The sequence below is a fragment of the Dryobates pubescens genome, chromosome 20, assembly GCF_014839835.1.
Source record: "Dryobates pubescens isolate bDryPub1 chromosome 20, bDryPub1.pri, whole genome shotgun sequence".
NCBI lineage: Eukaryota > Metazoa > Chordata > Aves > Piciformes > Picidae > Dryobates > Dryobates pubescens.
In genome coordinates this window covers 2,597,799-2,625,690 of record NC_071631.1, presented here as the reverse complement: position 1 = coordinate 2,625,690, position 27,892 = coordinate 2,597,799, and the positions used below count along the sequence as shown (strand labels likewise).

The following is a 27,892-nucleotide window of genomic DNA, read 5'->3' as shown; positions in this document are numbered from 1 at the left end:
ACAGAGCTGTACAACACCCACCCCACCCCTGGCCCCCCCTCCCGGGACAGGCACAGCCCCCGGCACAGCGGGGAAACAATATTAACAGCAAAGGCGGGGGGCACGGCGGGCACGGGCACCCCTCAGCCGAAGGGACCCTTGACGTTCTTGGGCTGGAAGAGAGGCTGCTCCAGGGGCACGGCACCCAGGCACTCTGCCGGGCTGCAGTGTCCCGTCTTGCCCGGCTGCCCCGTGGCGCCCGGCGGGCCGGGGATGCCGGGGATGCCCTGCTGGCCCACGGGGCCTGGGGGTCCCATCTTCCCGTAGCCTGGTGGCCCTTGAGGACCTGGAAGAGATGGAGAGCAAGAGACGGGTGGCAGGGTGTGAGGCTGGCAGCAAACTCCTGGTGGCCAAGCAGAGGCGGGGAGGCTCACCTGGGGGTCCCGGGGGGCCGCTGTCCCCCATCAGCCCAATGCCCTTCTCGCCCTTCTCTCCTTTGGCACCAGGCTCACCTGCAGGAGAGGTGGATGGAGAGGGGTGAGACCTTGGCACAACCACCCTGGCGGGGCGGGGGGGAGGGGACACCAGCAATGCCCTGGGGAGCAGCACCTACCCCGCATGCCCGGCACGCCCTGCCGCCCTTCTCTGCCAATCTGCCCTGGCATCCCCGGGGAGCCGGGGGGTCCCGGCCGGCCGGGCAGCCCATCCTTCCCTGGGGGTCCAGGTCTCCCTGGCGATGCCACCATCTCCACCGGGAATTGCAGGCGGGAGGTGTAGTAGGCCATGCGCTCTGCGGGGGCACAGGGCCACGCTCAGCACCCGCAGGGTCGAGGCGATGCCAGGGTGCCACCAGCCCCCGTCCCCACCCCCCCGTTACCATCGAACATCTTGTTCAGCTCCTGCCGGATGAACCTCTTGATCTCGTCGTAATTCACCAGGTCCCCCTGGGGACACACGCAGGGGGGCGCTCTGCCAGCGTGCCCCGCGGAGGGCAGGGGGTCCTGCAGCCCAGCCAGCGTGCCCACCCCCTCCTTACCATCATCCCCGGGGGGCCTGGCAGCCCGGGGCTGCCCGCGGGTCCCGGGGAGCCGGGGGGTCCCCTCTCTCCTGCAGGTCCCCTCGGCCCCACCAGGCCCATGGAGCCGCTCTTCCCTGGGCCCCCTGGCATGCCAGCTCTGCCCTTCTCCCCAGGGTAACCTCTCTCTCCGGGGGATCCAGCTTCACCCTGCAGAGAGGAAGGGCTCAGCCCTGGCACCCCCAGCACCAGACGTGGATGTGGGGTGCCAGGACGGCTGCAGTGGCACAGCCAGGCTCTCCCCTCACCTTCTGGCCAGCGGGTCCTGCGGTGCCAGGCTTTCCTGGGGGACCCTGGGGAGACACAGAGGGGCGGGATGGCAGAGATGTCCCCACAATGGGCACTCTGGAGGCATCATGGTCAAGCCAGAGGATGCCACAATCCAGCCCTGGGCCCTTCTGGGCAGGAGAGTGGCAGAGCCCACATGGGTACCTCTTTGCCAACTGGTCCATCTGGTCCCTGCTCCCCCTGCAACATCAAATTGGGACAGCTTGAGACAGTGGCTGGCACGGTGCCATCCTCGAGGTCCCTGCTGCACGGGCTCCATGCCACCACCCCTTGTGCCATGCTGCACTCACCGGTGGTCCCGGGTGGCCCGGGGGTCCTGGCTGCCCTGGCATGCCTGGCAGACCTCTCTCACCCATGGAGCCACGCTCGCCCTTCAGCCCCTGCAGGGAGGAGGGAGGCAGCCAGGAGCGTGGGGGACAGCACAGGGCAGGGATGGTGACCCCAAACCCACTCCCTGTGGCACCCCCCCAGCCCCTGCATCCTGCAGCTGGGGCTGGGCTGGGGCAGGGGCTGCACTCACCACTCCAGCCATGCCAGCGGGACCTGGCTGCCCTGGGCTGCCCGGGGGTCCCTGGGGGCAGAGAGAGGGGGGTCAGCTCTGGGGGGGTCGTGGGTGATGCCCCCACTCGCTGGAAGTAGACCCCAAGATGGGCACTGTCCTGCTGTGCCACGGGGCACGGATCCAACTTACAATGAGCCCTGGGGGTCCTTGCCGGCCTTGGGGTCCCATGGGTCCAGGGTCACCCTGAGGAAGGCAGCGTGATGGGGGGGGGCACATCCAGCTTGGGGCCCCCGTGCCCACCCAGCCACCCACTCACCTCTGCTCCTGGACGCCCTGTGCTGCCTGGGGGGCCAGGCTTGCCACAGTCACCCTAAAACGAGGAAGGGGCACCATGGAGACCCTGGCCCAGGACCAAGGCCCTTGGGGCTGGCACTGCCACGCGTCCCTCAGTGCCAGCAGCACTCACCTTCGGGCCTGGCAGACCTGGGTGCCCTGTCTTCCCCTTGAAGCCCTGGAGAGACAGAAGAGCTGGGTGGGGGGGTCCCAGCCCCAGCAACAGCCCAAGGCAGGTGACCCCAAGCCCAGCCTGCACTGGGCACCCCAGCTTGCAGCACTGGGGGGTGGCACACAGAGTGCTGCCTGCAGGGACGTGCCAGGCACTGAGCACCAGGCAGAGGTGGCACGGGAGGCTGTCACTTACCGGAGGCCCCATCATCCCTGGTGGCCCAGGGGGGCCAGGGTCACCCTGGGGAGAAAGAGACAGAGGTTGGGGGTGTCCCGGGAGGGCTGCAGGGCGGCCAGCACCCGGGAGAGCTCCAGAGCCTCACCCGCAGCCCAGGTTTGCCATCCTTGCCATCCAGTCCTTCCAAGCCAGCAGGGCCCTGTGGGGACAAGGTGAGGCTGTCACAGCGTGGTTGGCACCAAGGGGCTCTGAGTATTCCCTGCTCTGGGCACCCCAGAACCATGGGAGCAGGTCCTGTCCCCTCTGTCCCCAAGGGTGGCATGGGACAGGTCTTACCTGGATGCCTGGAGGTCCAGGGGGTCCAGGGGGCCCTGGCATCCCTGAGGGGCCACGCATGCCCTCACTGCCCTGCAAGGGCCACAGCAGGTTATGGGAGCTGCTGGGGCTGGGCACCCCTCTGCAGGGGCCAAACCCAGGCACCAGTCCAAGGGGTGCCACCAGCAGCCCAAGGGATGCCACACACTGCCCCATGGCACTCACCTTCTCAGCTGCAGGTCCTGGTGGCCCAGCTGGACCAACCTTCCCCGGGAAGCCTGGGGGTCCCTGAAGAGGAGAGGGATGTGGAGTGAGTGGGGGGCACCACCCTGGGAGAGCCCAGCCCCACTGTGCCCCCACCTCCAAACTGGGGGTGCTGTCCCCCCCCCTGCCCCCGCTAGAAGCTCCCATCCCCATCCCTGCCTGGCTGCCCAGCCCCGTGGGCACACAGAGCCAGGGCTGGGCATCAGCTCATGCTGGGGCACCCCTGCCAGCAGCCCTGCTGGCACATACTCACTGGTGGTCCTGGGAAGCCAGGCTGGCCCTGGAAACCCTGCAGAGAAACCAGAGCTGAGCTGGACCCCAGGAGCCTCAGCCTGCCCCGTGGGGGTGTCCCGGGGCTCCCCCCGGCCCCTCACTCACCTGCTCCCCTTTCTCTCCAGCATTGCCTGGGAGCCCTCGTTCACCCCTAGGTCCCTGCAGAGAGAGGGGGTGAGGTGGGTGGGGAGCACCCCACTGCACCCATGGCCATCAGGACCACCCTCCCTTGCCTCCCACAGCCCCCCCTGGAGCCCGAGTGGGGAACCTACCGCTGGCCCCGTGGGGCCGGGGAGCCCATCCAGGCCGGGGGGGCCCTGTGGAGGGATGAACAGAGTCAGGAGGACGTGGCTGGGAGGAGCCCAGCGCCAGTCCCCGTGGCGAGGGGGGGCACCTGGCATGGCCCCCAGCCTGGCACAGCCTCAGGGACTCACCAGCTCCCCTTTCTCCCCGGGGGGGCCCATGTAGCCTCGCTCACCTTTGATGCCCTGGGGAAGGAAGGAAGGAGATGAAGGCCCTGAGCAGGACAGGGGACAAGCAGGGACGTGCTGGGCATGGCCAGGACGTGGGGCACGGAGGGGAGGTGGGGGGGAGGCGGGGCATGAAGAGGGCACCAGTGGGTGGGGCATCTGATGGGCGATGGATGGGGCACCATGAATGCATGGGGCAGGGATGTGACACTTGGTGCCCATTGGTGCCCTGGCAGTGAGGAGCAGGGAGGGATGTGGGCACACAGGAGGTGGCTGGGGGCTGGCACATGCTGCCCAGCTCCCCACAGTACTCACGGGAAGGCCGGGGGGCCCCGTGGCACCGGGGTAGCCAGGCTGCCCGGGAGGGCCCTGTGCAGGAGGAGAATGGTGCTGAGCCGCCTGCAATGCCCAGCCAGGTGCCCAAAGCCCCCAGGGCACCGGTGCCTCCCCCGTCCCCTCCTCCCACGCTGCTCACCGGCTCCCCTTTGGCTCCAGCAAGCCCAGCAGGACCACGATCCCCCTGCAGGCCCTTCGGAGGGAGAAGAGAGGAGTTGCAGGAGGTCTCTTGCAGCCCCTGCCCAGGGCTGTGCCCACCTGGCAGAGCCTGGAGGCTCAAGGATCCAGGCATGGCCCATGGGATCTGTCTCCTCTGCCAGCCCGCACTGCCCAACGCCTCTGGGCACCGAGGACGCCCTTGGCATCCAGCTGGGCTCCCTGCACCCACGGTGCCAGCCTCACGCACTGGGTTCAGTGCCCAGGAGTGGCTGGGTACACTTACACTGACACAGGTCACTGCTGCCCGTGCCCTCTGTGCCATGGAAAGCTCAGCACTGGGCTTGCTCAGCTCTTGGCACCCCAGCCACTGCCCAGGGCACGCTTCAGACCCCGGCTCCAGCCTGGTGCCTGCCCCCCGCCCCCCGCTGCCTCCCCACCCTCCCAGGGCACATCGGGCACGGGTGACACAGCCAGGAGCCCCCAGGCTCTGTGCCCCAGCAGCACTGGGGGGGGTTAGTGGTGGGCACGTGGTGCCAAGGAGGTGGAGGCTGGACAGGACACACTGGCACACCGCAGAGCGACGACCACAGAGCCCCAGACAGCCCCAGACAGACCGTGGTGTTATGGTGACATTAGAGGACGAGGGGACAGGAGCAGGACACGGCTGGCACGGGCAGGATCCTGCAAGAGCCATTGGCACAGCCCTGTCACCACCTGGTGCTAGGAGCTGGCACGGGTGGGAGCAGGAGGATGGAGATGGAGATGAAGACTGAGATGGAGATGAAGATGCAGATGGTGGTGGAGTCTGGCTGAGCCCAGCCGAGCCAAGGACCGGGGAAGGAGCTGCCCAGGCAGCACGATCTGCACAGGAGGACCCTCCCAGCCCCCATAAGTGCCCCTGGCACCGCCCAGGGCACCCAGCCTGGCAGCTGTGACGCGCTGCGGGCACCGAGCCCAGGCAGCAGCTCCCTGGCACACCAAGAGCAGTCGAGTTGAGCCAGCCTGGTGCTTGTGGCTGTCTCTGGCACACTTGAATCCCCTGGCAGTGAAGGACTCCAGGCTGGGGCACTGGGCACGGCGAGTGCCAGCTCCCCGAGCTCAGGAGGATCATTCCCGACCTGCAGCCCCCCAGCTGTGCCCAGCCCACTCTGCGTGGTGCTGGAGGAGGTGAAAATGGGAGGATGAAGATGGGGTGGAGATGATGGAGTGGAGCAGCTGGGCTGTGGCTGCTGCCAGGTGGAGGGGCAGGGGGCAGGGGGCAGAGCCAAACCAAGCGGCAGCGACAGAGGGCACAGAGCGGAGCCGCGCTGGGTCCTTACGGGCAGTCCGGGCGCGCCGGGCGTTCCAGGAAAGCCTGGAGGGCCCTGAGGGGAGAAACAGGGAGGTCACAGCCTGGCAGTGGCACCCGGGAGCCTGGGCTGAGCCCTCGGAGTGCCGCAGAGCAGCCTGGCACAGCTGGCATCCCGCTCTGTCTCCGGGCTGGCAGCGCCTTCACCTCCATCTCCAGCCTTGCCGCGGCACAGCCGTGCCGTGCCGTGCCGTGCCGTGCCGCACCTCCTCCTCCTCACCACGGCCCTGGCGCTCTGCCCACCACCCCGGCCTCGGGGCAGGGCGCCAGGTCCCCTTGGCAGCTCGCAGTGGGGGGGCACCGAGCCCCCCCGGACCATAACGTGATGCCCACGCAGCCTGGCAGCCCCCCAGCCCGGGCAGGGGTACTTACGATGGGCCCGGGTGGCCCTGGGGGTCCTCGCAGTCCAGGTGAGCCCTGGGCAGAGATGAGTTCGGTGTCACCATGGTGGGGGACAAGGAGCTGGTGCCAGTCCAGCTCTGAGGGGCACCAAGGGACCTGGCACAGCCCCCAGGAAGGGCTGGCATGGGGGGGGGGGGGGTGGGGGGTGGGCAGGAGGGACAGGGAGGGCACCCACCTGCTCGCCTCTCTCGCCAGGGATGCCCGGAGCCCCTGGCAGCCCAGGGTCGCCTGCACAGCCTGGGTCAGGGCTGTCACCCTGTGGGCAATGGGCACACATCAGGACCCGGTGCCAGCTCTGCCCCCACAGCGCTGCCAAGCCCTGCCAAGCGCTCCCCTGCCCTGAAGCAGCCTCTGCTCCCCCGAGCCCCTCTTGCTCCCCCAGTGGGGGTAGGGTGCTGGGTGCTGCCCTGCAGGGACCATCCCTGCAGCACCCTGGGCACCAGGGAGCCACAGCTGGGTGGCAGCTCGGGCCCAGGGGCAGGGAGAGGGTGCCAGGGTGGCACAGTTCACTCACCCGAGCCTCCTCCTCTCTTGGGAACTGGGCAAAGCACTGGAAGAAAACCCAGGAGTCAGGTGGCAGCTGTGCCCGGGAGCCTGCTTGCCCAGAGCCTGCCCAGAGCCTGCCCAGAGCCTGCCCAGAGCCTGCCCAGAGCCTGCCCAGCCCAGCCAGTGCCTTGTTTTGCACGAGTGCCACACAAGCTGATGCCACAGGAGCTCCATCTCTGCACTTCCCCCCCAGGACCCACCAAGCCCAGAGGGCAGCTTCCAGAGGTGGGCAAATACTCACCTGGGCGCAGTTCTCGCTGCCAGGGGCTCCTGGCATGCCCCCATCCCCCTTCTCCCCCTTGACACCTCTGGGTGCCTCAAGGGCTGCCTGCAGCTGGGCACAGTCCCCACAGAGGGTCTGGGAAGAAAGAGGGAGTCAGGGGCACCCTGGGGGGCTCGGGGTCCCCTGGGCACGACCCGTGGCAGGAAGGTGCCAGGCTGTGCCCACGCTCTCACCTTCAGCACCTCGATGTTCCTCTCAGCCATGGCTGCCAGCGGCCCCTGGAGGGGATGCAGGAGGGGAGGGGACAGTGACTGGGCAGGGGGCAGCAGGTTGGGTGGCCGCAGGGCTGTGTGCCAGGCTGTGCCAGGCACAGCCACTGTGCCACTCCCACGGGCACGCTGCTACCCACCAAGTCTCCAGCTGGTCCAGGCAGTCCTGGCAAACCGTTGTGCCCTGGCATCCCCTGCAGCCGAGGAGGGTGAGAAGACTTCAGCCCCACAGCAGCAGCTGGGCAGGACTGGTGCCCCCTTGCCCTCTGCCCATCTCCCACCACTCACCTGGCGGCCCGGGGCACCGGGGGGACCTGGGGGGCCAGGGGCTCCGGGGGGACCCTGCAACACCCCAACAGACAGATGGAGAGAGGTAGGGGGGGTGGGGGGGGAGTGTTGGGGGGGTACAGTGCCATGCAGGCAGCACCCACCTGTGGACCCGGTTGTGGCTGCCAGGTGATGCCAGTCCACAGTCCTGGGGCTCCCTGGGGGTCAGAGAAGGGGGAGAGGGCTCAGAGGGGAGGGGAGAAGAGGAGCTGGGGGGGCACTGGTGGGCACTGGTGCTGCTTACTGGCATCCCAGCATAGGTGGGGTCCTGGCGGGGGCCAGCCGGGCAGGCACACTCCCCAGGGTCTCCCTGCGGAGAGAAGGGGGCAGGGCAGGGAGGGTGGCACGAGGGTGGCACGGGGGTACAGCCCAACCCAGACCCCCACTCACCTTCTCCCCCTGGGCACCCTTCTCCCCCTGCGAGGAGGAAAACCAAAGGTGGGCACCGGCAGGGGGCACTCAGCTCCCCAGCCCGTGCCCCCTACCCACGGCTGGGCGAGCACAGGCGGGCACCGCTTGGCACCCACGGGTTTCCCTGTACCTACCGGCTGCCCGCTGGACCCAGGCACCCCGGGAAGGCCCTGCTGCCCTGCGGGGCCCTGAGAGGAAGAGGAGGGTGAGGAAGCTCAGCTCTGGGCTCGGCTCACGGCACGGCAGGGGCCGGGAGAGGGTGGAGATGCCCATCCCGGAGGGCAGGACTCACCGGGGGCCCTGTGGCACTGGGTCCTGGCGGCCCAGGGGGTCCTGTGGCACCTTTGGGTCCCGGAGATCCCTGCAGAGGAAGGACAGCAGGAGTGGGGGGGCAGGGGGGGCAGGGAGGGCTGGGGGATGCTCCCTTACCTTGGCACCTTTCTCTGCTGCCATCCCTGGGGGGCCCTGGCGTCCGGGAGGGCCCTGGGGACAGAGGGGACATTAGCTCCCCCCGGCAGCCCCAGTCCCCCACCCCCCCCGCCCAGCGTGCCACGGTGACAGCAGTGCCCCCGGGGTGGCCTGGGCAGGACCCTGCTGCCACCCCCCACAGGGGGCACGATGCCAGGAAGGGGGAGGCTGCCCCACGGCCCTGGGCTGGGCAGCCCAAATTGGGCGACTTACAGGTGGCCCTGGTGGTCCCCTGCTCCCGGGCTCCCCCTGGCAACAAGAGAGTCTGTGAGAGCTGGCAGAGCCACCTGGCACAGCCTGGCACGGCACAGAACAGCCTGGCATGGCATGGCACAGCCTGGCACGGCACAGCACTGGTGCCCTGCGCACCCACCTGTGGTCCTGGCTGGCCAATGCCCTGCAGTCCTGGCTCACCCTGAGGAGACAGAGGGGCAGTGAGTGGCCCCAATGCCCACCCAGTGCCCAGCCCCGGTGCCCACCCCGTGCCCGGCCCCCTGCAGCCCCACTCACCTGCAGCCCCTTCAGTCCGGGGGGGCCCTGAACCCCGGGCAGTCCTGGCTTCCCCTGCAACACAGCAGCATCAGCACTGCGCCCTCAGCTGGGCACCGGCGGCACTGCGGGCAGGGGGCACTCACGGGTCTGCCCGGCTGGCCGATGCCCGGGGGGCCCTGGTCCCCTTTGGCCCCAGGCTCTCCTGGGATGCCAACCACGGCTGAGACGTCCCCGTGAGGAGCAGGACTGGGCACACAGGCATCCCCCTGCAGAGGAGGGGGCACAGGAAAGGAGGGCAGGGTGGGTGAGGAGAGGGTCAGGGAAGGGTGAGGAAGGGGTGAGGGGTGGGTGAGGAGATGGTGAGGAGAGGGGGAGGGGTGGGTGAGGGGAGGGTTATGGGGAGGGGGTGGGTGACAGCAGGGTGACAGGACCTGGGGCCCCACACCAGCGTGGGGGTCTCACCTTCTCTCCTTTGGGACCAGCTGGCCCCCTGATGCCAGGCTCACCCGAGAGCCCCGGGGCACCAGCCATGCCCGGGGTGCCCGGATCCCCAGGGCTGCCTGCATCCCCCTGGCAAAGAGAGGGGACGAGGCTGGCACGGGGCAGGGGGGCACACAGCACCCCCACAGCCCGGGGTGGGGTTGCAGCCCCCTCTGCCACCCCCAGCCCCTCTCACCTTCTGTCCCTTCTGGCCAGCGGCACCAGGTCTGCCCTGGAGGAACAGAGGAAGGGCTCAGGCCAAAGCACCCCCAAAAAGGGGCACCCCTGAGCGGGGGGCAGCGGGGGGGGCACTCACCACTTTGCCCGGGGGGCCACCCAGGCCTCTCTCCCCCGGGGGTCCTGGCACAGCCAGCACTGTCGCTGCCCCTTCGAGGGCCTGTGGCACAGGAGGGCACTGCCCACAGGACTCACCCTGCAGAGAGGACATCCTGGTGGCACTGGGCAGCAGGGCACAGGGGGTGCCCTCCCCGTGCAGTGAGCTGCACAGGGCTCAGCCTGGGGTGGGGGGAGGTGGTTGATGGTAGTTGACCCGGGGGGGTCCCCAGGGCAGGGCTCACCTTGTCTCCTTTGAGCCCCTGCACCCCTGGGTCACCTTTGACTCCTGGCAGTCCCTGCACCAAGAAGTTGTGGCAGAGGTGACCCTGCAGCCCCCAGCTCCTGCACCCCTGGGCTCCCAGCACCCCCTCTGGGCTCCCAGCACCACCCCCGAGCCCCTGTACCCCACCCCGAGCCCCCCCACTCACCGGTCTGCCCATGGGTCCTTCCTGGCCACCATCCCCCTGCAAGACACCATGGGCATGGGCATGGGCATGGGCATGGGCAGGCCCCAGAAGCAGCTGAGGCTGCTCTAACCCCATGGGGCAATGGGGCCATGGCTGCTCCCTTTGGGGGGTGCAGAAAAGAGGGGATGGGCATGGGGGGGGGGGGATGGGCGCGGGGGGGGTGTCACTCACCTTCTCTCCCTTGATGCCAGCCAGCCTGGGCAGCCCTGCTTCACCCTGCTGAACCCCACCGTGGTCACACACCCAGCAGCCACACAGCCCGGGGGGTGGCCAGGGTGCCCCTCTGGCGTGGGGGCTGGGGGTCGGGGGGGGCTCAGCCCCACAGACTCACCAGCGGCGCCGGAGCTGGGTCGCCCCCCAGCCCCTCGCTGGGTGCCCGCAGCAGCGCCGCCAGGGCGCGGGCATCGCAGGACAGGCAGGAGTCCCCCTGCCAGGGCAAGGAGAGGGAGCAGCTCAGGGAGGGGGGCACAGGGGCTGCCCACCAAGAGGCTGGGGGGCACGGAGGGGCAGACACCTACCTTCTCCCCTTTCAGCCCCTGGATGCCAGGATCTCCCTGGGAAGGAAGTGCAGGACTTGGGCTGGGTGCTGCCAGCAGGGGCCGGAGGGTGCTTGGCATCCCCGGCAGGGGCCGGAGGGTGCTTGGCATCCCCGGCTCAGCCCCGTGGCACCTACCCTGTCCCCTTTGGGTCCCGCGGGGCCAGGTCTGTCCTGGGGAGGGGGATGCAAAGAGGCAGCGTTAGGGGCGCTGAGACAAGCCCCTGCTCTGCCCCGCTCCCTGCCAGCCGCCGGGCTCAGACTCACCGAGACCCCGTCCACGCCAGGCGGTCCGGGCTCCCCCCTGGCTCCCGGCGTGCCAGGCAGCCCGATGGCACCCAGGCTCCCCTCAGAGAGCGTGGGGCACGCCTCACACGGCTCACCCTGCCCATGGGGACAGCGAGACACAGTCCCGGGGCTGGGGGTCCTCAGGGTGGTCCCTGAGACGCCCTGAGCAGCCCCGAGCCCAGGGGATGGGCACCGTGGAGGAGCTGTGCCGGCAAGGGCTGCCGTGCCCGTGGCCATGCCACGGTGAGGCATGGCACAGCCCTTCACCGGGCCACCCTGCCACTGCACCCACCTTGTCTCCTTTTGGCCCCAGCATGCCGGGGGGGCCCTGTGGGAAGAAGAGAAGGAATGAAGCAGCTTCGGGGAGGCTTGAGGCCAAGGTTTGCCCTGGCGGTGCCACCCTAGGACCTTCCAGCTCCTGCCACCGACCATGGCATGGGCCAGTGCCAGTCCCAGATGATGTCAGCAGCTCCCCCAACCCCCTCTCCATGCCTGAGCTGGGATGCCAGCACGGCTCCAGCCAAGGAGCCCATCCCTGAGCCCCGCTCAGGGTACTCACCGGTGTGCCAGGCGATCCTCCAGGTCCTGGAGCTCCTGAGCTGCCCTGCAGCCAGAGATGGCAGAGCCTGAGCCCAGCCACAGCCCTCTGCCCACCCCCCACCCTCCCCAGCACTTCTGTGCCCCCCAGCCAAGCCCTGGACCACCCAGTTCGGGCTTGCCCCCAAGCCAGCATCAATTCAGCCCCCGTGGGTCCAGTTCCAGTCGGGCATCCCTGGCACAACCCACTGCAGGCCAGGGGCTGGCAGGGACCCCTTGGCCCCCAACTCACCTTTTCTCCCTTTGGACCTGGGGGGCCACCAGGGTCACCCTGCAAGGAGGAGAGGACAGTGTCAGCCCTGCCCAATCACTTTGTCTGGCCATAGCCACTGCCTGCCCAGCCAGGGATGCCAGCTGGGCACAGCACCAGGGCACAGCACCAGGGCACAGGGCTCCTCACCGGCTTCCCTGGCAAGCCAATGCCTGGAGCTCCTGGCTTCCCTGGGGGTCCTGGCTCACCAGCCAGCCCCTCAGGACCCACCAGGCCAGGGTCACCCTGCAAGGCAATAGTGGCTGTCAGCGTTGGCACTGCCAGCCGGTACCCCGGCCCCCATTCGCCCCCCAGTCCCTCCCCACCTACCTTCTGGCCCTTGGGGCCCACCACACAAATCTCTCCAGGCCGGCCCTGCCAGGAGGGGAGCAGAGTGTGAGGGGTCCATACCATGCACCCCAGACCCTGATGCCCAGCAGGTGCCCTAAGGGATGCCCAGGTGCCACCTGGCACTACTCACGTCACGACCCGGGCGCCCTGGCTTGCCCTGCAGTCCTCCATCGCCCTTCTCACCCTTCTGGCCCTGTGGAACAGATGAGTGCCACCCACCTCGCCTGCCATGCTTCTCAGGTTGGCACTGGCAGGTCCTGGCACCTCTGCTGCCATCCTGGGAGCCAGGAGGCAGTTGTCCCCACTGCGATGCCAGGACCCACAGGTGGGCTGGACTTACCTTCTGCCCATCGGTGCCAGCTGCTCCTGGGAGACCCTGGTGGGTGGGAACAGCAGGGGAAAGTGGGTGCCCATGGGTGTGCCTCAGCAGGTGCCCATGGGCGGGCTCATGCAGGTACCCACAGGTGAGCTCATGCCAGTGCCCATGGGTGGGCTCATGCCAGTGCCCATGGGTGAGCTCATGCAGGTACCCACAGGTGAGCTCATGCCAGTGCCCATGGGTGAGCTCATGCAGGTACCCACAGGTGAGCTCATGCCAGTGCCCATGGGCGGGCTCATGCCAGTGCCCATGGGTGGGCTCATGCCAGTGCCCATGGGTGAGCTCATGCAGGTACCCACAAGTGAGCTCATGCCAGTGCCCATGGGTGGGCTCACGCCAGTGCCCATGGGTGAGCTCATGCAGGTACCCACAGGTGGGCTCATGCCAGTGCCCATGGGTGGGCTCATGCAGAGCTCCTGTCCTGCTCACACCACTACACCTTTCAGCCCCCACCCCCCCCAGGAACTCTCTCTTCAGGGCCAGGCCCCCAAGTCCCAGCCGAGGGTACCCACAGGCTGAGGGCACCACTGGGTGCCCCCTGGCACATCACTCACCACTTCTCCACGCTGCCCCTTCTCACCCCTCGGCCCCTCGGCACACTGGGGAGGAAGAGGAGGGAGTGAGGTGAGCAGCAGAGGCAGGGTGGGGGCGACAGGGAGGGCTGGGGAGGGGTCTCACCTCTATGGGACCGCCAGGGTGGGATCTCACACAGTCAGCTCCCTGCAGAGGGGGCAGACAGCTCAGGGGCTCTGCCCACGCTGGGCACGGTCAGGGGTGGGGGTCCATGGGGGGCAGCAGGACCCCCGGGCACTGGGGAGGCTCGGAGGGAGCAGCCCCAGGGCAGGGGAGGGCAGGGCACACTCACACGTTGGCCTTTCTCCCCCTTGCCACCCGCGGTGCCAGGCAGCCCACGCTCCCCCTTGCCGCCCTGCAGGAGAGGGGAGGTGACAAGGTGGGGCCACGGGTGCCCCCCATGCCCATGTGCGTGCCCACAGCTCCCGGGCAAGGGTGCCCCGGGCACAGCTGAGGGGCTGCGTGGCCACAGCCCTGCTGCAGCTGGGCTCTGTGTGTCCCTGGGGGGCGGCAAACCTACCTTTGGGCCCGGGGGGCCGAGTGTGACCTATGGAGAGAGGAGCGAGGTGACCCCCAGCCCCTGCCCGGGGACCCTGCCCCAGGCGGCGGCAGCAGAGAGCTCCATCCCCATCCTCCCAACAGCCTGAACCCAAGGGCCCCCCCGGGAGCTCCATGGGGCAAGTGGGGTCCCAAACACCACCACCCCCCCGCCCTCAGCCCCCTGCCTCCAGCCAGAGGCTGCCCTGGGACCAGGGCCACATCTGGAAGGGCCCAGGGACCTTCCTCGCAGCCAGATGTTAGTGGGACCCAGACCAGGAGGAGCTGCAGGTCCTGGGGGGCTGAGGATGATGGCAAAGCCATGGGGGGCATCCTCCCAGCCCCCCTCCCCAGCCAGCCCCTTGGTGGCTTTTGCCATCCCAAGCTGACAGCTCAGCCTCGCCATGCCCTCCCAGCAGCACACCCCACTGCTGCCCAGGGGCACACTCACGTTGGCTGAGGGCATCTGTGCTGAGCAGGGTGGGCACTGCAAGAGACAGGGTTGGCAGCCTGCACCAGCTGCAGCACTACCCCTGGCACCCACAACCCCACAGCCACCGCCCCGCTCCCCTGGGCACCCCAAACCCATGGGGCTTGCCCAGCAGCACGTCTCCCACCAGCCCTGGGGTGCCCTTGTGGGCACAGGGGGGTGCCCAGGGTGGAGGAAGGGAAAGCCAGGAGAGGGTTTGCCCCTGGGCATGTCCTTGGGCAGCTAAGGAGAGCACTGGCCTGGCACCCAGCTGCCCCTGTGGCTTTGTGGCTTGGCCACAGCTCCTCCAGGCCAAACCAGTTCTGCTCCAGCACGTTCCCACGGGACTGAAGCCGGCTGAGGCTACCCCAACCTCATGCCCAGCTGCTGGTGCCAGCAGGGCCGAGTACAGCTCCCACCCCGGGGTCCCTTCTCCTTGCCCCACACCTCACCCCCTCCCTGGATGTCCCCAGCTGCCTGGGGGGACCCTGTCACCCTGCACAGAGGTGACGTGGAGCAGAGGGTGGGAAGAAGCCCCCCCAGCCCCCAAGCCAGGCTGCCGGAACCTGTGGGCACCCAGGGGTGCCCAGCAGGATGCCAGCAGGGTGGGGCCAGCGCCACGCAGGGCTGGGACAGGGGATGCTCCGGAGACGCTTCCCAGCTGCTGGCAGCGCTCCGGCGCCGCTGCGAGGGAACAAAGAGGCTCTTGGCCGCGGCTGGGACGGCTCCAGCGGCAGCCGGGGCTGCGGTGGGGCCTCGGCTCCTGCCTGGGGGAGCAGGGCAGCAGCTTCCGTGGGCGGCCCTGCGGCAGCAGCTTCCGGAGAGCAGCAGGGACAGACCCAGCCCAGGGGGCAGAAGGGGCTCCCAGCACAGCCCTGGCGCCGGTGGGGTGCCAAGGGTGCCAGGCCTGGGCAGCTGGGCTCCTTCCCCACCTCCTCTCACCTTCTCCCCGCGGTCTCCCTTCAGGCCAGGCCCCCCTGACTTCTTCACTGGTTCCTGTGGAGAGAAGAGCACCCATGGGTGCCAGCTGCCTGTGCACCTCTGGGTTAGCTCTCCTGCTTGTGAGCCCATGGGTGCCACCCCTCCATGCACCCTGGGTTATCCTGCCTTGGGCACCCATGGGTGAACCAGCCCCAAGCTCAGCCCCAAGCTGGTGCAGATGGGCAGTGGGGATGCAGGAGCCATCCCCTCCCTCAGTCCTCAGCGTTGGCTGTGCCCAGCTCCCCTCCCTGCCCTTGCTCCCAGCCTGGCACGATGGAAAATGCCAGGCAGGACCTCTCCAGGGGCTGAGGCAAGGTGGCTGCTGGCATGGCAGCACCAGGAACCCATCACAGGGGCCAAGGGCTGCCCACCCCCAGGAGCTGGGAGCATCCTCCTCCAGGATGGAGACCTTTGGCAGGTTGAGGACCTGTGCCACGCTGCCAGCGGGATGTTGGAGGGGTGCTGGAGCTCACCATGCCCAGGGGCTCCTCCAGGCAGAAGCAGCGAGTGTAGACCCTGCCCTCGGGCTGCGGGGAGATCTCGATGAGGTTGCTGCTCTGCATCAGCTCCGCCTGCCGCCGGGTCTTGGGTGCCTCGCTGAGGCACTGCTGGCAGAGAGGGGAGAGAGGCATTGGGGGGGCTGCCTGGGGGCAGCTGGGAGCCCCAGCCCTGCCTGAGCACCCAGGGGTGGTTCAGGAGGGATGAATCCTGCACCGTGCCCCACGCTGGCCGTGGGGACAGGCATCGAGAATCCTGGAGCTGCCTGCTGGGAAAAGACCTTTAAGCTCATCAGGTGCTCAGTGAGTAGCTGTGGCAGTCTGGACAGGGTCCAGTGGTCACTGTGGGACTCTGGAGAGGGTCCAGTGGCCATGGAGGTGTTGGATGGAGGGTTGTGCTTGATGACTTTTTTCAGCCTCAAAGATTCTGTGATTCTATGACCATGGAGTCCAACCACAACCTAGCATCTCCCTGTGCCCAGCTCCTAGACCATGGCTCTCAGCTCCTCATCCAAAGAGCTTTTGAACCCTTCCAGGGATGAGGTCTGCACCACCTCCCTGGGCAGTCTGTGCCAGTGCCTTCACCCTTTGGGTGAAGAAACTTTCCCTGGTACCCAACCCAAACCTCCCCTGCAAAAGGTTTCGTTTGGATATCTAAAGAGACCTCCCGGGGCTGCCAGAGACCTGCCCTCTATCCCCAGCCACCACAGCGACCCACAACAGATCTGTCCTCACTGTGCCTCAGTCTCCCCTCTGGGGAAGACCCTGACTGTGCAGGGGAATGCCAGGACCCGGGGTGGGGATCTGGGGGGGGACTCACCCCACTGGTTGAGATCTCACAGCACCCTTCTTGCCTGGCCAGCTCGGCGTCGCAGTAGATCTGAGCTTGCTGGAGGTCAAACTGCAGCAGGGACAGGGCAGAGGGTCAGGGATGGGCAGGGACGACAACTGCACCACGGAAGGGGACAGGTCCTGCTCCACGGAAAGGGACAGGTCCTGCTGCACAGCAGGGACAGGTCCTGCACCACAGGAAGGGGACAGGTCCTGCTCTGCAGGAAGGGGACAGGTCCTGCTCTACAGCAGGGACAGGTCCTGCACCACAGGAAGGGGACAGGTCCTGCTGCACAGCAGGGACAGGTCCTGCTCCACGGAAAGGGACAGGTCCTGCTGCACAGCAGGGACAGCTCCTGCACCACAGGAAGGGGACAGGTCCTGCTCTGCAGCAGGGACAGCTCCTGCACCACGTAACGGGACAGGTCCTGCTGCACACAGGGACAAGTCCTGCACCACAGGAAGGGGACAGGTCCTGCTGCACAGCAGGGACAGCTCCTGCACCACAGGAAGGGGACAAGTCCTGCTCTACAGCAGGGACAGGTCCTGCACCACGTAACGGGACAGGTCCTGCTGCACACAGGGACAAGTCCTGCACCACAGGAAGGGGACAGGTCCTGCTGCACAGCAGGGACAGCTCCTGCACCACAGGAAGGGGACAGGTCCTGCTGCACACAGGGACAGCTCCTGCACCACAGGAAGGGGACAGGTCCTGCTGCACACAGGGACAGCTCCTGCACCACAGGAAGGGGACAGGTCCTGCTGCACACAGGGACAGCTCCTGCACCACAGGAAGGGGACAGGTCCTGCTGCACATCAGGGACAGGTCCTGCACCACAGGAAGGGGACAGGTCCTGCTCTACAGCAAGGACAGGTCCTGCACCACAGGAAGGGGACAGATCCCCGCCCCGCTGGGGCACTCACCCGGACCGGGGTGCCACGCACAGCATCCAGCCCCAGGAAGGTGTTGCCCTCCGGGACCAGCGCCCTCCGAGGTGCCAAGGGCTTGGAGAAGATGGAGGCACAGTCGAGGTGGATGGAGACGGCATGGCTCTGCAGGGCCACCACCACCTTGTGCCACCGCCCGTCGAAGAGGGACGCCACAGCCTTGCCCGCGAAGAGGGCGCTGACGAAGCCGGTGCCCAGCGCCCGGGCCTGGAACTCCAGGCTCTTCTCTGGGCCGTGCACAGCCAGGGAGAGCTGGGCAGAGAGGGGACAGCGCCGTGCTTGGGGCCAGCTCGTGGCTGTGCCCTCGGTGCCGCTGCAGCCCCCCCAGCCCGGGAGGGTACCTGGGGGTAGCCTTGTCGGTCGGTGACCTGGAAGAGATACCACTGCTCCCCGGTGCTGTTCTTCTTCAGCAGCAAGGTGAAGATGAGGGTGAAGGCAGGGGGCAGCCCGTGGGGAAACACCTGCCTGTGGGGACAGGCATCAGGAGCGGCCAGACCCTGCACCCAGCTCCACCACGGCTGGCAGCTGCAGTGGCCCCAGCGACCCACCCGCCTGGCACCCCCTGGCAGCATCATTCCAACAGCCCCCACGGGACCTGCTGGGGTCTGTTCCACCGCAGGTGCCAGCAGGGGGTGGATCCAGCCTGGACCTGGAGCTGTTCCTGTCTCAGCTGGACACAGGCTGTGCCTGCAGCACTTGGCCCAGGTGCTGAGTGTGAGGCAGAGGGCAGAGACATTCTACCCATCCTGGCACAGCCTGGGGAGCTCACCACAGAAGCTCAGCCCCACATCCCTCCTGGGGATCCATCCTTGGTCTGCTGGATGCACACTTGGTGGAGGGGACCAAGCCCAGACAGCCCCAGCCACCTCCAACCACTGTCCATCACCTCCAGCTCACACCCTCGGCCGTGCACTCATCACCACAGCATCCAGTTGGGTCCCTGGGCAGCTGGGAAATGCATCCCTGACCCCACAGGCTCCTTGGGATGGATGTTCCTATCCCACCCACTTCCCACCAGCAGCCTGGTGCCCCTCACCCAGTGGGAAGCATGGCAGCTGGGCTGTTCCCCAGTGGGACTGTGCCCAGCTCACCCACACTCAGCCACTGGAAAGATTTGCTGCAGGCTCTGCTCTGCTCCCAGCCTCAGCTCCACCACACCAGAGATTTTCCAAGCCACTGCTCTGGAGCTGAACCAAGGCATGGAGAGCAGGCCAGACCCAGTGGTCCTCTCTGCTCTCCAAGGGGCACAGGGTTGTTCATCCTTGCTGGGCACCGAGGAGCAGAGCTGGGCTGGAGGGGCAGCCATGGATGCCCATTCGGTGCTTGTGACCTGGCTGCCAGGACCAACCCCATGCTGAGCACGCCCCAGGGCTGGCTTTGGGCTGCTACAGGCACCCAGCCAAGAGCAACACCAGCCTGGGGCATCTGCCATCTCAGAGCCATCTAAGGACTTGGCTGCCCCGGTCAGGAGCCAAGGCTGGGGCTCCGTCGCCATCCGGAGAGCCCCATGCCCAGCGCAGCTGTGTGCCAGCCCCAGAGCAAGGTGGGGACACAGCAGGGCTGGTGCAAACCACAGCAGCTTCCTCCAGGAACAGCTCCTGAGAGCATGGACCTGCTCCCACCTTGCCACGCTGCAGCATCCCTGCCAGCTCCTGCCCCTTGGGCACAGCGGGGCAGGACGTGCTGGAGACAGCGTGGCCGAGGGCTGGTCTCTGTGTGCCTCCCCCAGCAGAACCCCAGAGCCTCAGCAACCCCAGCAGTGCCTGCTTGGAGCTGTGCAGCGTTTTGAGCTTGTCTAGACCCTGGTGAGCTCCTGCCAAGCTGAGGCCAGCAGCCAGAGCGGCCACAGAGCGGCCACAGAGCAGCCACAGAGCCGCGGTTGCGCAAGGGCTGGCCAGGACCCAGCCGAGCTGCTGCAGCTCATCGTTCACTTTCTAGGAGGAAGGTGGTTTGGGCAGCCCCAGCAGCACCTCTGTGGCTCCCAGGGGTGACAGGGATCTGCCTGGCTCTCTCCAGGGTGAGTTCAACCACAGAGCCATGGAGCTGTTGAGGTTGGAAGAGACCTTTGAGATCACCAAGCCCAACCTCCCGGCCGGAGCTCACAGCCCCAGCGCTGCTGCTGAGCCACCACCACTGAACCACAGCCCTCAGCACCACAGCCAGTACCTGAGGGGGGCTACAGGAGAGCTGCAGAGGGACTTTTGGTAAGGGCCTGTGGTGACAGGACAAGGGGCAACGGTTTGAAACTAGAGCAGGGGAGATTTGAGTTGGACATTAGGAGGAAGTTCTTTCCCAAGAGGGTGGTGAGGCACTGGAATGGGTTGCCCAGAGATGCTGTGGATGTCCCCTCCCTGGAAGTGTTTATGGCCAGGCTGGATGAGGCCTTGAGCAGCCTGGGCTGGTGAGAGGTGTCCCTGCCCATGGCAGGGGGGTTGGGACTGGATGATCCTTGTGGTCCCATCCAACCCTGACTGATTCTATGACGAGCTTTGAGGTCCCTTCCAGCTCAAGCCATGCTACGAACCTATCCACCTGGCTTTCAAACACCTCCAGGGATGGTGACTCCACCACCTCCCTGGGCAGCCTCTTCCAGTGCCTGACCACTCTTTCCTGGGGAGAAAGGTTGTCCTAATGCCCAACACCCCCCCCCCAGCACACCTTGGGGCCATTCCCTCTCGTCCTGCCACTTGCTGCGTGTGAGAAGAGACGAAAGGGCAAAGGCTTCTCCGTTAAACACCGTGGGGATGGTGGCCAGCAGTGCTTTGGCCACCAAAGGCCACCCCATGAGCTACCCACACTCACTGAGTGGGCTGGACCAGGGGCACAGCACCCAGCCTCAGCACCACTGGTCCCCTTGGGTTGCGGATTTTCTTGACAGAGGAGATCTGCAGCAGGTCGAAACGTTTGATCAGGTTAAAACCTGCAGGACAGAGCAGAGGAGGTAAGACCCAGCCTGGCATGGGGCTGATGATCTCCAGGCAGGGCACAGAGACCACCTCTGGGGAGTTGGGGCTGCATGGGGACCCCCTCTTTCCTCACCTGTGATGTTCTCATACTTGTCCCCAACCAGATCTTCATCCCAGAGCTGTGGGCATGGCTCCCCTGCAAGGCAAGTCAGCACCAGGGTGTCCCCAAGGCCATGGGGTGACTGCACAAGCAAGGCCCCTCGAGCCTTGGGGTGATGCCTGGAGCTTGCCCCAGCCTCCCTGGCACACTGAGCTGGGCTGGCAGCTGCGGGGCAGCACAGCTCCGGCAGCCCCTGCTCCCTTCCCTGCCAAGAGCCCACCAGGAGAGAGGCAGTTTGGAAGGGAGCAGTGGTGAGCTCAGAGCTGGCCCCAGCCACCTCCAGCAGCAAGGTCACCAGGTGAGAAATGCTTTTCCCATGTGCTGCCTGCTTTGCCTCAAAACAGCCCCGTGGCTGGAAGCAGCAGCAGGAGCCTCGGATGGGTGCCACGGACACCCAAGGCGAGGAGGTGAGCCCCAGGGCTGCCTGCTGGCCTTCCTCTCCCAGCCTGGGAGCATCCTCAGGTCTGGTGGTGCTCAGAGACACGTGTGAGGGCCCAGCCAAGGGCCAGTGAGAGGCTGAGGCGCAGGAAATGCCGTGTCAAGCTGTGCTCCAGGGGATGCTCTTTGGCACCACAACGATCTGTGATTGCTCCAGCAGCATCAATCCACCTCCTCCAGATGTTGGGAAGTGTGAGATCAAGGAGCAAAGAAGGGGGTATGGAAAGAGGAATTTGTTTTGTCTCCATGCACGCCAGCCCTGGAGCAGGGGTGACCCTGGATGGTTCACTCACCTCTTCCCCAGCCCACCCCTGGGGGGCAGCTCACTGCCCACCGCTGCCCAGCTCTACCCAGGAGCCCAGTCCCAGCAGGATGCTTCTCCCCCAGGATGACCACTCGCTCACACAGGGCCAGCAGCAGCACAGGGAGGGGTTCCTCATCCCCAGGACCCTCAGCAGCAGTGGGGGCTGTGGTTCTGGAGCCATCCCCCCGGCCACAAGTGGGCTCCCCCCCAGCAGGGCAGGGGCTGGACAGTGAGGTACAAACCATCCCCGGGCACAATCTGCTTTGAAGCCTTTCCCACCCCCCCACTGCCCACCCCCCAGTGCTCTCCCTAAGGAAAATCCTCACACCCCCCAACCCCCTCTTCCCTAATGAAGGGTCAGGAGCCTGGGGGCTGTGCCGTGAAGAGCAGGGGGCATCGGTGCCCGCTGTGGGGTCCCATGCACACGGGCAAAGATGAGTAGCCCCTGGGCCCCCCTCGGCAGGAGCCATCGCTCCACCCCCCTGAAGACTGATGCAACCACGGCTTGGCTGCCAGCAGCTCCTCCCCACCAGCCGCCTCCAGCTCCCCCTGAGCTGCGGCCAGCTCTGTGCTGGGACCCACACGCAACAGCCCCACAGCCACGGGAGACCTCCGCAGGGACCCCCGTGGCTCAGTCATCACGCCCGTGTCCCCAGCTGCATGGGGGCAGCCCCAAGCTCTCCACCATGGCCAAACCTCTTCTCACCTCGCAGACAGAAGCCAACCCCCCCACCCCCTTCAGGAGCTCTGAGCATCCTTGGCACCGCCCGGAGCGGTCCTGGCTCACCCACGGAGCAGCCTCCGCTCCCACCCAGCTCCCGGACGGTGCCACCATCGCTGCCAGCTGGCAGCAAGCATCCGGCGGCCGGAGCAAGGCCAAGCCCCCTGGCTCCGTGAGCACAGCCCGGATGCGGGGCTGGGCTCCTGCGGGGGTGTCCCCGGGCTGGCTCCCCGCGGCCGGGCTCGCTCGGCTCTCCCTGGCCCCCTGCCTGCACGGGATGCTGAACAAAGCCCCACAGCCAGGACGGGCAGAACTCAGCGGCAAGATGATGTCCACAGCCACTGCTCTGGCCACCAGCATGCCCCTGCGTGTGGTCCTGGCATGGTGGGGACAGAGCACGGCTCAGAGTGTCCCCTGGTCACCCCTGCCCTCTGATCTCTGGGTCTAACTTCACCCTTCCCTGCCCAGGGACAAGTAAGGAGGGGGCTGCTGCCATGCAGACCCCCAAGCTCACTCCCAGTGCCCCTTACCTTCTGCTGCTGGCAGCTCCTTCCCCTCGCAGGCACTGAGGAGCCCCCCAAGTATGAGGGCCCAGAGCCCTCTCATGGTGCCCACAGCAGCAGCCTGGGGCCAACACGGCTGCCTGCAAGGGAGAGAGGTCAGGCAGCAGTGGGGCAGACACTGGTGGGCACTGGTCCATGCTGGGACCCTGCCAGCAAAGTCACCGGCATGGAGCTGATGCTCAGCCATGGCTTGGGGTCAGTGTGGTCCCCATCCACTGATGGATCCCCCCTCTGCTCCACACCCACCCCAGGCACACAGGCAAGCCCCAGCATCCTGTCACTGATGGGTTCAGTCCGTCCCCAGCACCCAGATTTACTCTGACCCTCCAGAAAGGCAGAGGCTGGGATGTCCCATAGCAGAACCGGGGGTGTCCTGCACAGAACCCCCACGGGAGGGTCTCACTCCCTCCTGTTTGACCCCCCCAGCACTCTATGGAGTCCCAGGGTGGTCCAGACCCTGCAGGGTACCCTGACCTGGCCTCCCCCCAGCCTGTTTCCTGCCACGAAGCAAGGCAGGGCCGCAGGCAGGAGCCAGGCATGGTGACAGCACCGGCAAGCTCCTGTCTGGCATCCCTGCAAGCTCCAGCCCCATGCTCCACATCTGGGGACCCCAGTGACCAGCAGCTCTGCACCTCCAGCCCCATGTTCCACATCTGGGGACCTCAGTGACCAGCAGCCCTGCACCTCCATCCCCATGCTCCACATCTGGGGACCCCAGTGACCAGCAGCCCTGCACCTCCAGCCCCATGCTCCACATCTGGGGACCCCAGTGACCAGCAGCTCTGCACCTCCAGCCCCATGCTCCACATCTGGGGACCCCAGTGACCAGCAGCTCTGCACCTCCATCCCCATGCTCCACATCTGGGGACCCCAGTGACCAGCAGCCCTGCACCTCCAGCCCCATGCTCCACATCTGGGGACCCCAGTGACCAGCAGCCCTGCCTCTGTCCTGCCAACCCTTGGAACTTTTGTCCCCCCCAGCCCTTCCATGCCTGCACCCCAGCTCCTCTGCCCTGAACCTCCCAGTTCCCCTGGCCATGCCCCCAGCACACACCTTGCTCACCCTGTACCCACTCTGCCCCCTCTTCACTCACCCTGCTCCCACCTATGTATCCACACAGCTCTCCCTGCACCCATCCTGCTCCCCCCACACCCACTTCTGCCCCCTCTTCATTCACCTCTTTTTCCCCTGCACCCACTCTGCCCTCCCTTCACCAACTTCTGCTCCCCCTGCACCCACCCTGCTCCCCCTACACTCACTTTTGTTCTCCCTGCACCCAACTTTGCTCTTCCTGCACCCACCCTGCTCACCCTCTACCCACTTCTGTTGCCCCTGCACCCGTTTCTCCCTCCCCTGCTCCCATCTTGCTCCACTCTGCCCTCTCTTCACTCTCCTTGCTACCACCCCTGTGCCCACCCTGCTTTCCCTGCACCCACTTCAGCCCCCTCTTCATCTCCCCCTGCCTCCCCTGCCCGCCCGCTTCCCTCCTTCCCTACCCCGCTCCCTTCGCACCGGAGGGTCCCCGCGGCTCCGGGACGCCGCTCCCGTCCCTCCCGCCCCCGGGGGCGGTGATTAATGACGACGAATTCCGGGGAATCCCCCACCCCAGCCCCCTCCCCTGCCCTGTCCCGCAGTCTCTGCGCCGCTCCCGGGACTCACTTATTCGGTGCCCGGTGGGGCTCGGGGCTGCCCGGGGCGGGCCGGGGCTGGGTCCTGTCGGTTCGGGGCGGTGGGAGAGCTGCGGGACACCGGCAGCTCCTCCGCACCGCCTCCGCCGCCTTCCCCGCCTCCCTCCGGGGGGGGAGCCCGAGCCGCCCCCCGGCTGCTGCCCGCCCTCTGCCTCTCCCCAGCCCTGGGTGGGGGCCAGGCCGAGCCCCAGTTTCACCTCCTGGCCCTCCTCCTGCTCTTCCTCCTCTTTCTCCCCCACACAGGGCACCCTCCCACCCTGCTTTCCACCTTCGCCCCACCTCCCCCCTCGGGGCTGGACCCTCCTGGGCAGAAGGGGGGAGTGAAAGGGGACACTCCAAGTCCCGGGATGGGGGGAGCCCCATCCCTTTGTCACCATCCCTGCAGAGCAGTTCTTTCTCCTCCCAGGGACCAGAGGCGACCCCCGGGGCTGGAACTGGTGGTGGCATCACAGGTCAGAATGGCCACCAGAAGCGTCCTGCCAGGGATGCTCCTTCACTGGCGTGGCACTGGGAGGTGGCAGCAGCCCCGGGCAGACCCCACGGCAGCAGGGCAGCCAGAGCCCACCACGGAGCAGGAAAGGAGCAAGCTGTGGAACAGGCAGGCAGGGAACAGGCAAATAACTGGCAAGGGGGCAGGCAGGGAATAGGAAGGGAGCAGGCAGGGAATAGATATAGGGAGCAGGCAAGAAACAGGCAGGCAACAGGCAGGGCAGCAGGCAGGGAGAAGGAAGGGATCAGGCAAGGAACAGTCATGGAAGCAGGCAGGGAATAGATGTAGAGAACAGGCAAATAACAGGCAGGGAGAAGGCAAGGAACAGGCAGGGAGAAGGCAGGGAACAGGCATGGAGCAAGTAGGGAAGGAACCAAGGAGCAGGCAAGGAACAGGCAGGGAGAAGGCAGGGAATAGGCATGGAGCAAGTAGGGAAGGAACCAAGGAGCAGGCAAGGAACAGGCAGGGAGCAGGCAGGGAATAGGCATGGAGCAAGTAGGGAAGGAACCAAGGAGCAGGCAAAGAACAGGTAGAGAACAGGCAGCGATCTGGGGGCTGCGGTTTGGATCCGGGAGGGAAGCAGAGCAGCCGCGGATGTCCCCCCGGCTGCCCATCCCTGCATCCCCTCTCTCCGAGGGATGCCCGGCACGGCCCCGCCGAGTCCCTGCTCAGCCTCTTTCCTCCCAGATTGTGAGGGATCTGTTTCCTCTGGAGCTCCCCAGGCGGGTGCCGGGGACGTGCGTGTCTCAATAACTGCGCTCTAATTAACAACTGATATTTATTCAGCCCGCAGTAAACAAGCTGCGGCGGGCAGGGCGAGCGGCTCCGCGCTGCCATTTATTCACCCAACGGCCCCCGAGATGCAGTGAGGGAGCACTCGAGTCTCCTGCGAGCCGCCTGCTCGAGTAATTAAGGGTAATTAAAGCAAGTGGCTACGAAACACAACGAAGCTTTCGTAATTCCTCTTTGTCGGGGCAATTCCTCACCCAGCCCCGAGCTGTTCCTCATGGCCACCCCGGCAGCACTGAACCCTGGGCAGGAGTGGGGTTTGAAAATCTTATGGGCAGGTGGGAAGCTGCCTTTGCCCCCCAGCACTAGGCATAGCCCCAGAAACCTAGCTCCACAATCCAGCCTGGCCCCACAGCATAGCCCCATAACTCAGCCTGGACCCACAGCCCAGCCAGGACCCACAGCATGGCTCCATAACCCAGCATGGCCCCACAGCCCAGCCCTACAACACAGCCCGGTCCCACAGCATGGCTCCATAACCCAGCCTGGCCCCACAACCCACCCTGCAGCAGAGCTGGGATGAAAGGAGGCCTCGTCCCTTCCTCATCCCTGCTCCACCCCTTCCATGGCTTGTGGGGCTGAGTCACGGGGTTGTGCCTGATTCTGGGGGCCAGAACAGGTCCAATCCACCCATGAGATGCACCAGGATCACCAGCTCCCACGGCCCTCAACCAGCTGTGAATCAGTTTTGGGGGGGGGGGGGTGCTCCCACCCCTCCTGCTGCTCTTCCCCTGCCTCCATTTCCCTCCTTTGCCAGGGTGACCCCCGGGTAGGTTGTCCCCAGTCCAGTGGCCCGAAAGGACCTCGGGAGCAGCGGGATGGCCACGGTGTGGCTCCTGCTTCCCCCTTGCTTTGCCAGTGCCTGGGATCACCGTCTGCAGGGAAAGGAGGCTGGATCCTGCTCCCTCAAGCCTCTGCTGAGCGGGGGGAGCAGCTTGTCTCCAGCCCGTTCCGGCATCCCCTGGAGCGCTGCCAAGCTGGGGGATGGAAAACAGGATCCTGCCCACCGACCCAGCACGGAAAAAAGTGGAGGCAAGTCGAGCTTCCAAGAAACTGCCACGGCGGCTGCCAAGAAACACGAGCCGGAGCAGAGCCCAGCAAGTTTTTTTTCGGGGCTGGAGGCAATTCTGCTTCCAGCCTCCAGCGTCAGGCTGCGTTACCGCAGGGCTCCCCCCGCCGCCTACCCCCAGCTCAGTCCTTCCCCCCTCCAGCACCATCCCACTGCTGGAGGCTGAGGGTTAGGGCAACGCCAGCCAGACCCCACCAGCATGACCAGCACCCAGGAGGGAATTCCTGTGGGGAGGATTTTGGTGCCTCAGCATTTATTTCTGCCTCGATTCGGGCACAGTTCCCCCGGTTCCAGCTCAGCCCCAGCGCTGCCAGCACAGACTCCCCCTCCCTCCCCCCAGAACCACCCCACTGCTGCGGGGTGAGGGTTAGGGCAACGCCAGCCAGACCCCACCAGCACGACCAGCACTCTGGAGGGAATTCCTGTGGGGAGGATTTTGGTGCCTCAGCATTTATTTCTACCCCGATTTGGGCACAGCCACCCCCTCAGTTCCAGCCTTCACCAGGAAGGAGAAGCCAGCAGGGATTCTTTCCAGCCCGTCGGGGCCCCGTTTGTTCCCGCGCTGTTAAAGCAGCACTTTTGCCTCTTTGGGGAGGAAATACTTCTCCAAAGAGTGAAAGGAGAAGGTGGCTGAGCGGCCAAGGGGCTGAGCTCACTGTCTTCCCCTCTCCTCCCCCCCCCCCATCCTCTCCCCGCCACTGCCGGGGACTGCGCAGCCTCAGAGCTGCTTCTCCATCATTTCCTCCCCCCCAACCCCAACATTTTTTGGCACGGAGTAGGGGTGCAGCTTGGCTCAGATGGAAGCTGCAGATGGAAAACGGCTCCAGACTTCTCCAACCTTCTCAGACCCTCCCTCTATCCGTCCTCCTCCCCCAGTCACTGCGCTGGGACCTGCAGAATTGGGGGCTGGCTCCCTGGCCCCCCCTTCCCTGTGCTGGGACACACCACAAGCCTGTGCCTCTCTCGGCCGGGCTCCGTTCCCTCCCCGCATATGGCGGCTCCATGAGTAATAAAAGCTGCTAATTGCCAACAGATGCCCCAGGAAACCCTGACGCTGCCTCTCACGGCTGCCTTTGGCTGGGAAGGGAGAGGAGGGGAGCTGGAGCTAGCCTCAGGCACCCCCCCGAAGCGTGGGGCGGGGGGATCCCAGTGAGTGGCAGCTCCCAGCAGCTGGGGCAGAGGAATGCATTTGCTGTCAGCAGCAAAATGGCAGTGGGCAAACACCTCTGGGGAAGGACTGGTGCCCTCCAACCCACAGCACCACCCACCTCACACTCTCCATGGGGCTGGGAAGCCACAGATGAGCCCCACTGCAGCCCTTTGCCAGGCTGGGCTCTGCCACCCACCCACAGCCCTGTCCCCCCACAGTGTGGGCAGCCAAAGCCCTCACATTTAGACCTGGCTCCTTCCCTGGG

General features: G+C 66.5%; 1 protein-coding gene and 1 long non-coding RNA gene across 2 annotated transcripts; both read right to left on the bottom strand.

Moving 5' to 3' along the window:
• Positions 1–122: 122 nt before the first annotated feature.
• Positions 123–23,979, bottom strand: COL16A1 (collagen type XVI alpha 1 chain). The gene is given in 68 exon segments (XM_054170894.1): positions 123–325; positions 414–491; positions 593–769; positions 857–923; positions 1,016–1,204; positions 1,303–1,347; positions 1,487–1,522; positions 1,633–1,722; positions 1,863–1,913; positions 2,034–2,087; positions 2,161–2,214; positions 2,311–2,355; positions 2,545–2,589; positions 2,672–2,725; positions 2,863–2,934; positions 3,067–3,129; positions 3,359–3,394; positions 3,484–3,537; positions 3,651–3,695; positions 3,813–3,866; positions 4,164–4,217; positions 4,324–4,377; positions 5,663–5,707; positions 6,064–6,108; positions 6,269–6,349; positions 6,608–6,643; positions 6,881–7,045; positions 7,272–7,325; positions 7,420–7,473; positions 7,563–7,616; positions 7,703–7,768; positions 7,849–7,875; positions 8,004–8,057; positions 8,162–8,230; positions 8,299–8,352; positions 8,551–8,586; positions 8,711–8,752; positions 8,848–8,901; positions 8,973–9,095; positions 9,292–9,399; positions 9,506–9,541; positions 9,626–9,706; positions 9,888–9,941; positions 10,074–10,109; positions 10,444–10,539; positions 10,786–10,821; positions 10,915–11,031; positions 11,228–11,263; positions 11,495–11,539; positions 11,765–11,803; positions 11,933–12,028; positions 12,113–12,157; positions 12,264–12,326; positions 12,474–12,509; positions 13,067–13,111; positions 13,191–13,232; positions 13,378–13,440; positions 13,606–13,632; positions 14,074–14,109; positions 15,034–15,087; positions 15,546–15,677; positions 16,390–16,470; positions 17,325–17,600; positions 17,690–17,813; positions 20,151–20,268; positions 20,388–20,450; positions 22,408–22,516; positions 23,938–23,979. Coding segments are annotated over 67 exon segments (4,740 nt in total). The 5' UTR covers positions 22,484–22,516; positions 23,938–23,979.
• LOC128898224 (uncharacterized) lies at positions 9,291–9,738 on the bottom strand. Its single transcript, XR_008462753.1, has 3 exons — positions 9,626–9,738; positions 9,506–9,541; positions 9,291–9,399 (listed from the first exon to the last, which is right to left on the bottom strand). It is a non-coding gene; the product is annotated as an uncharacterized LOC128898224 (long non-coding RNA).
• Positions 23,980–27,892: the final 3,913 nt, after the last annotated feature.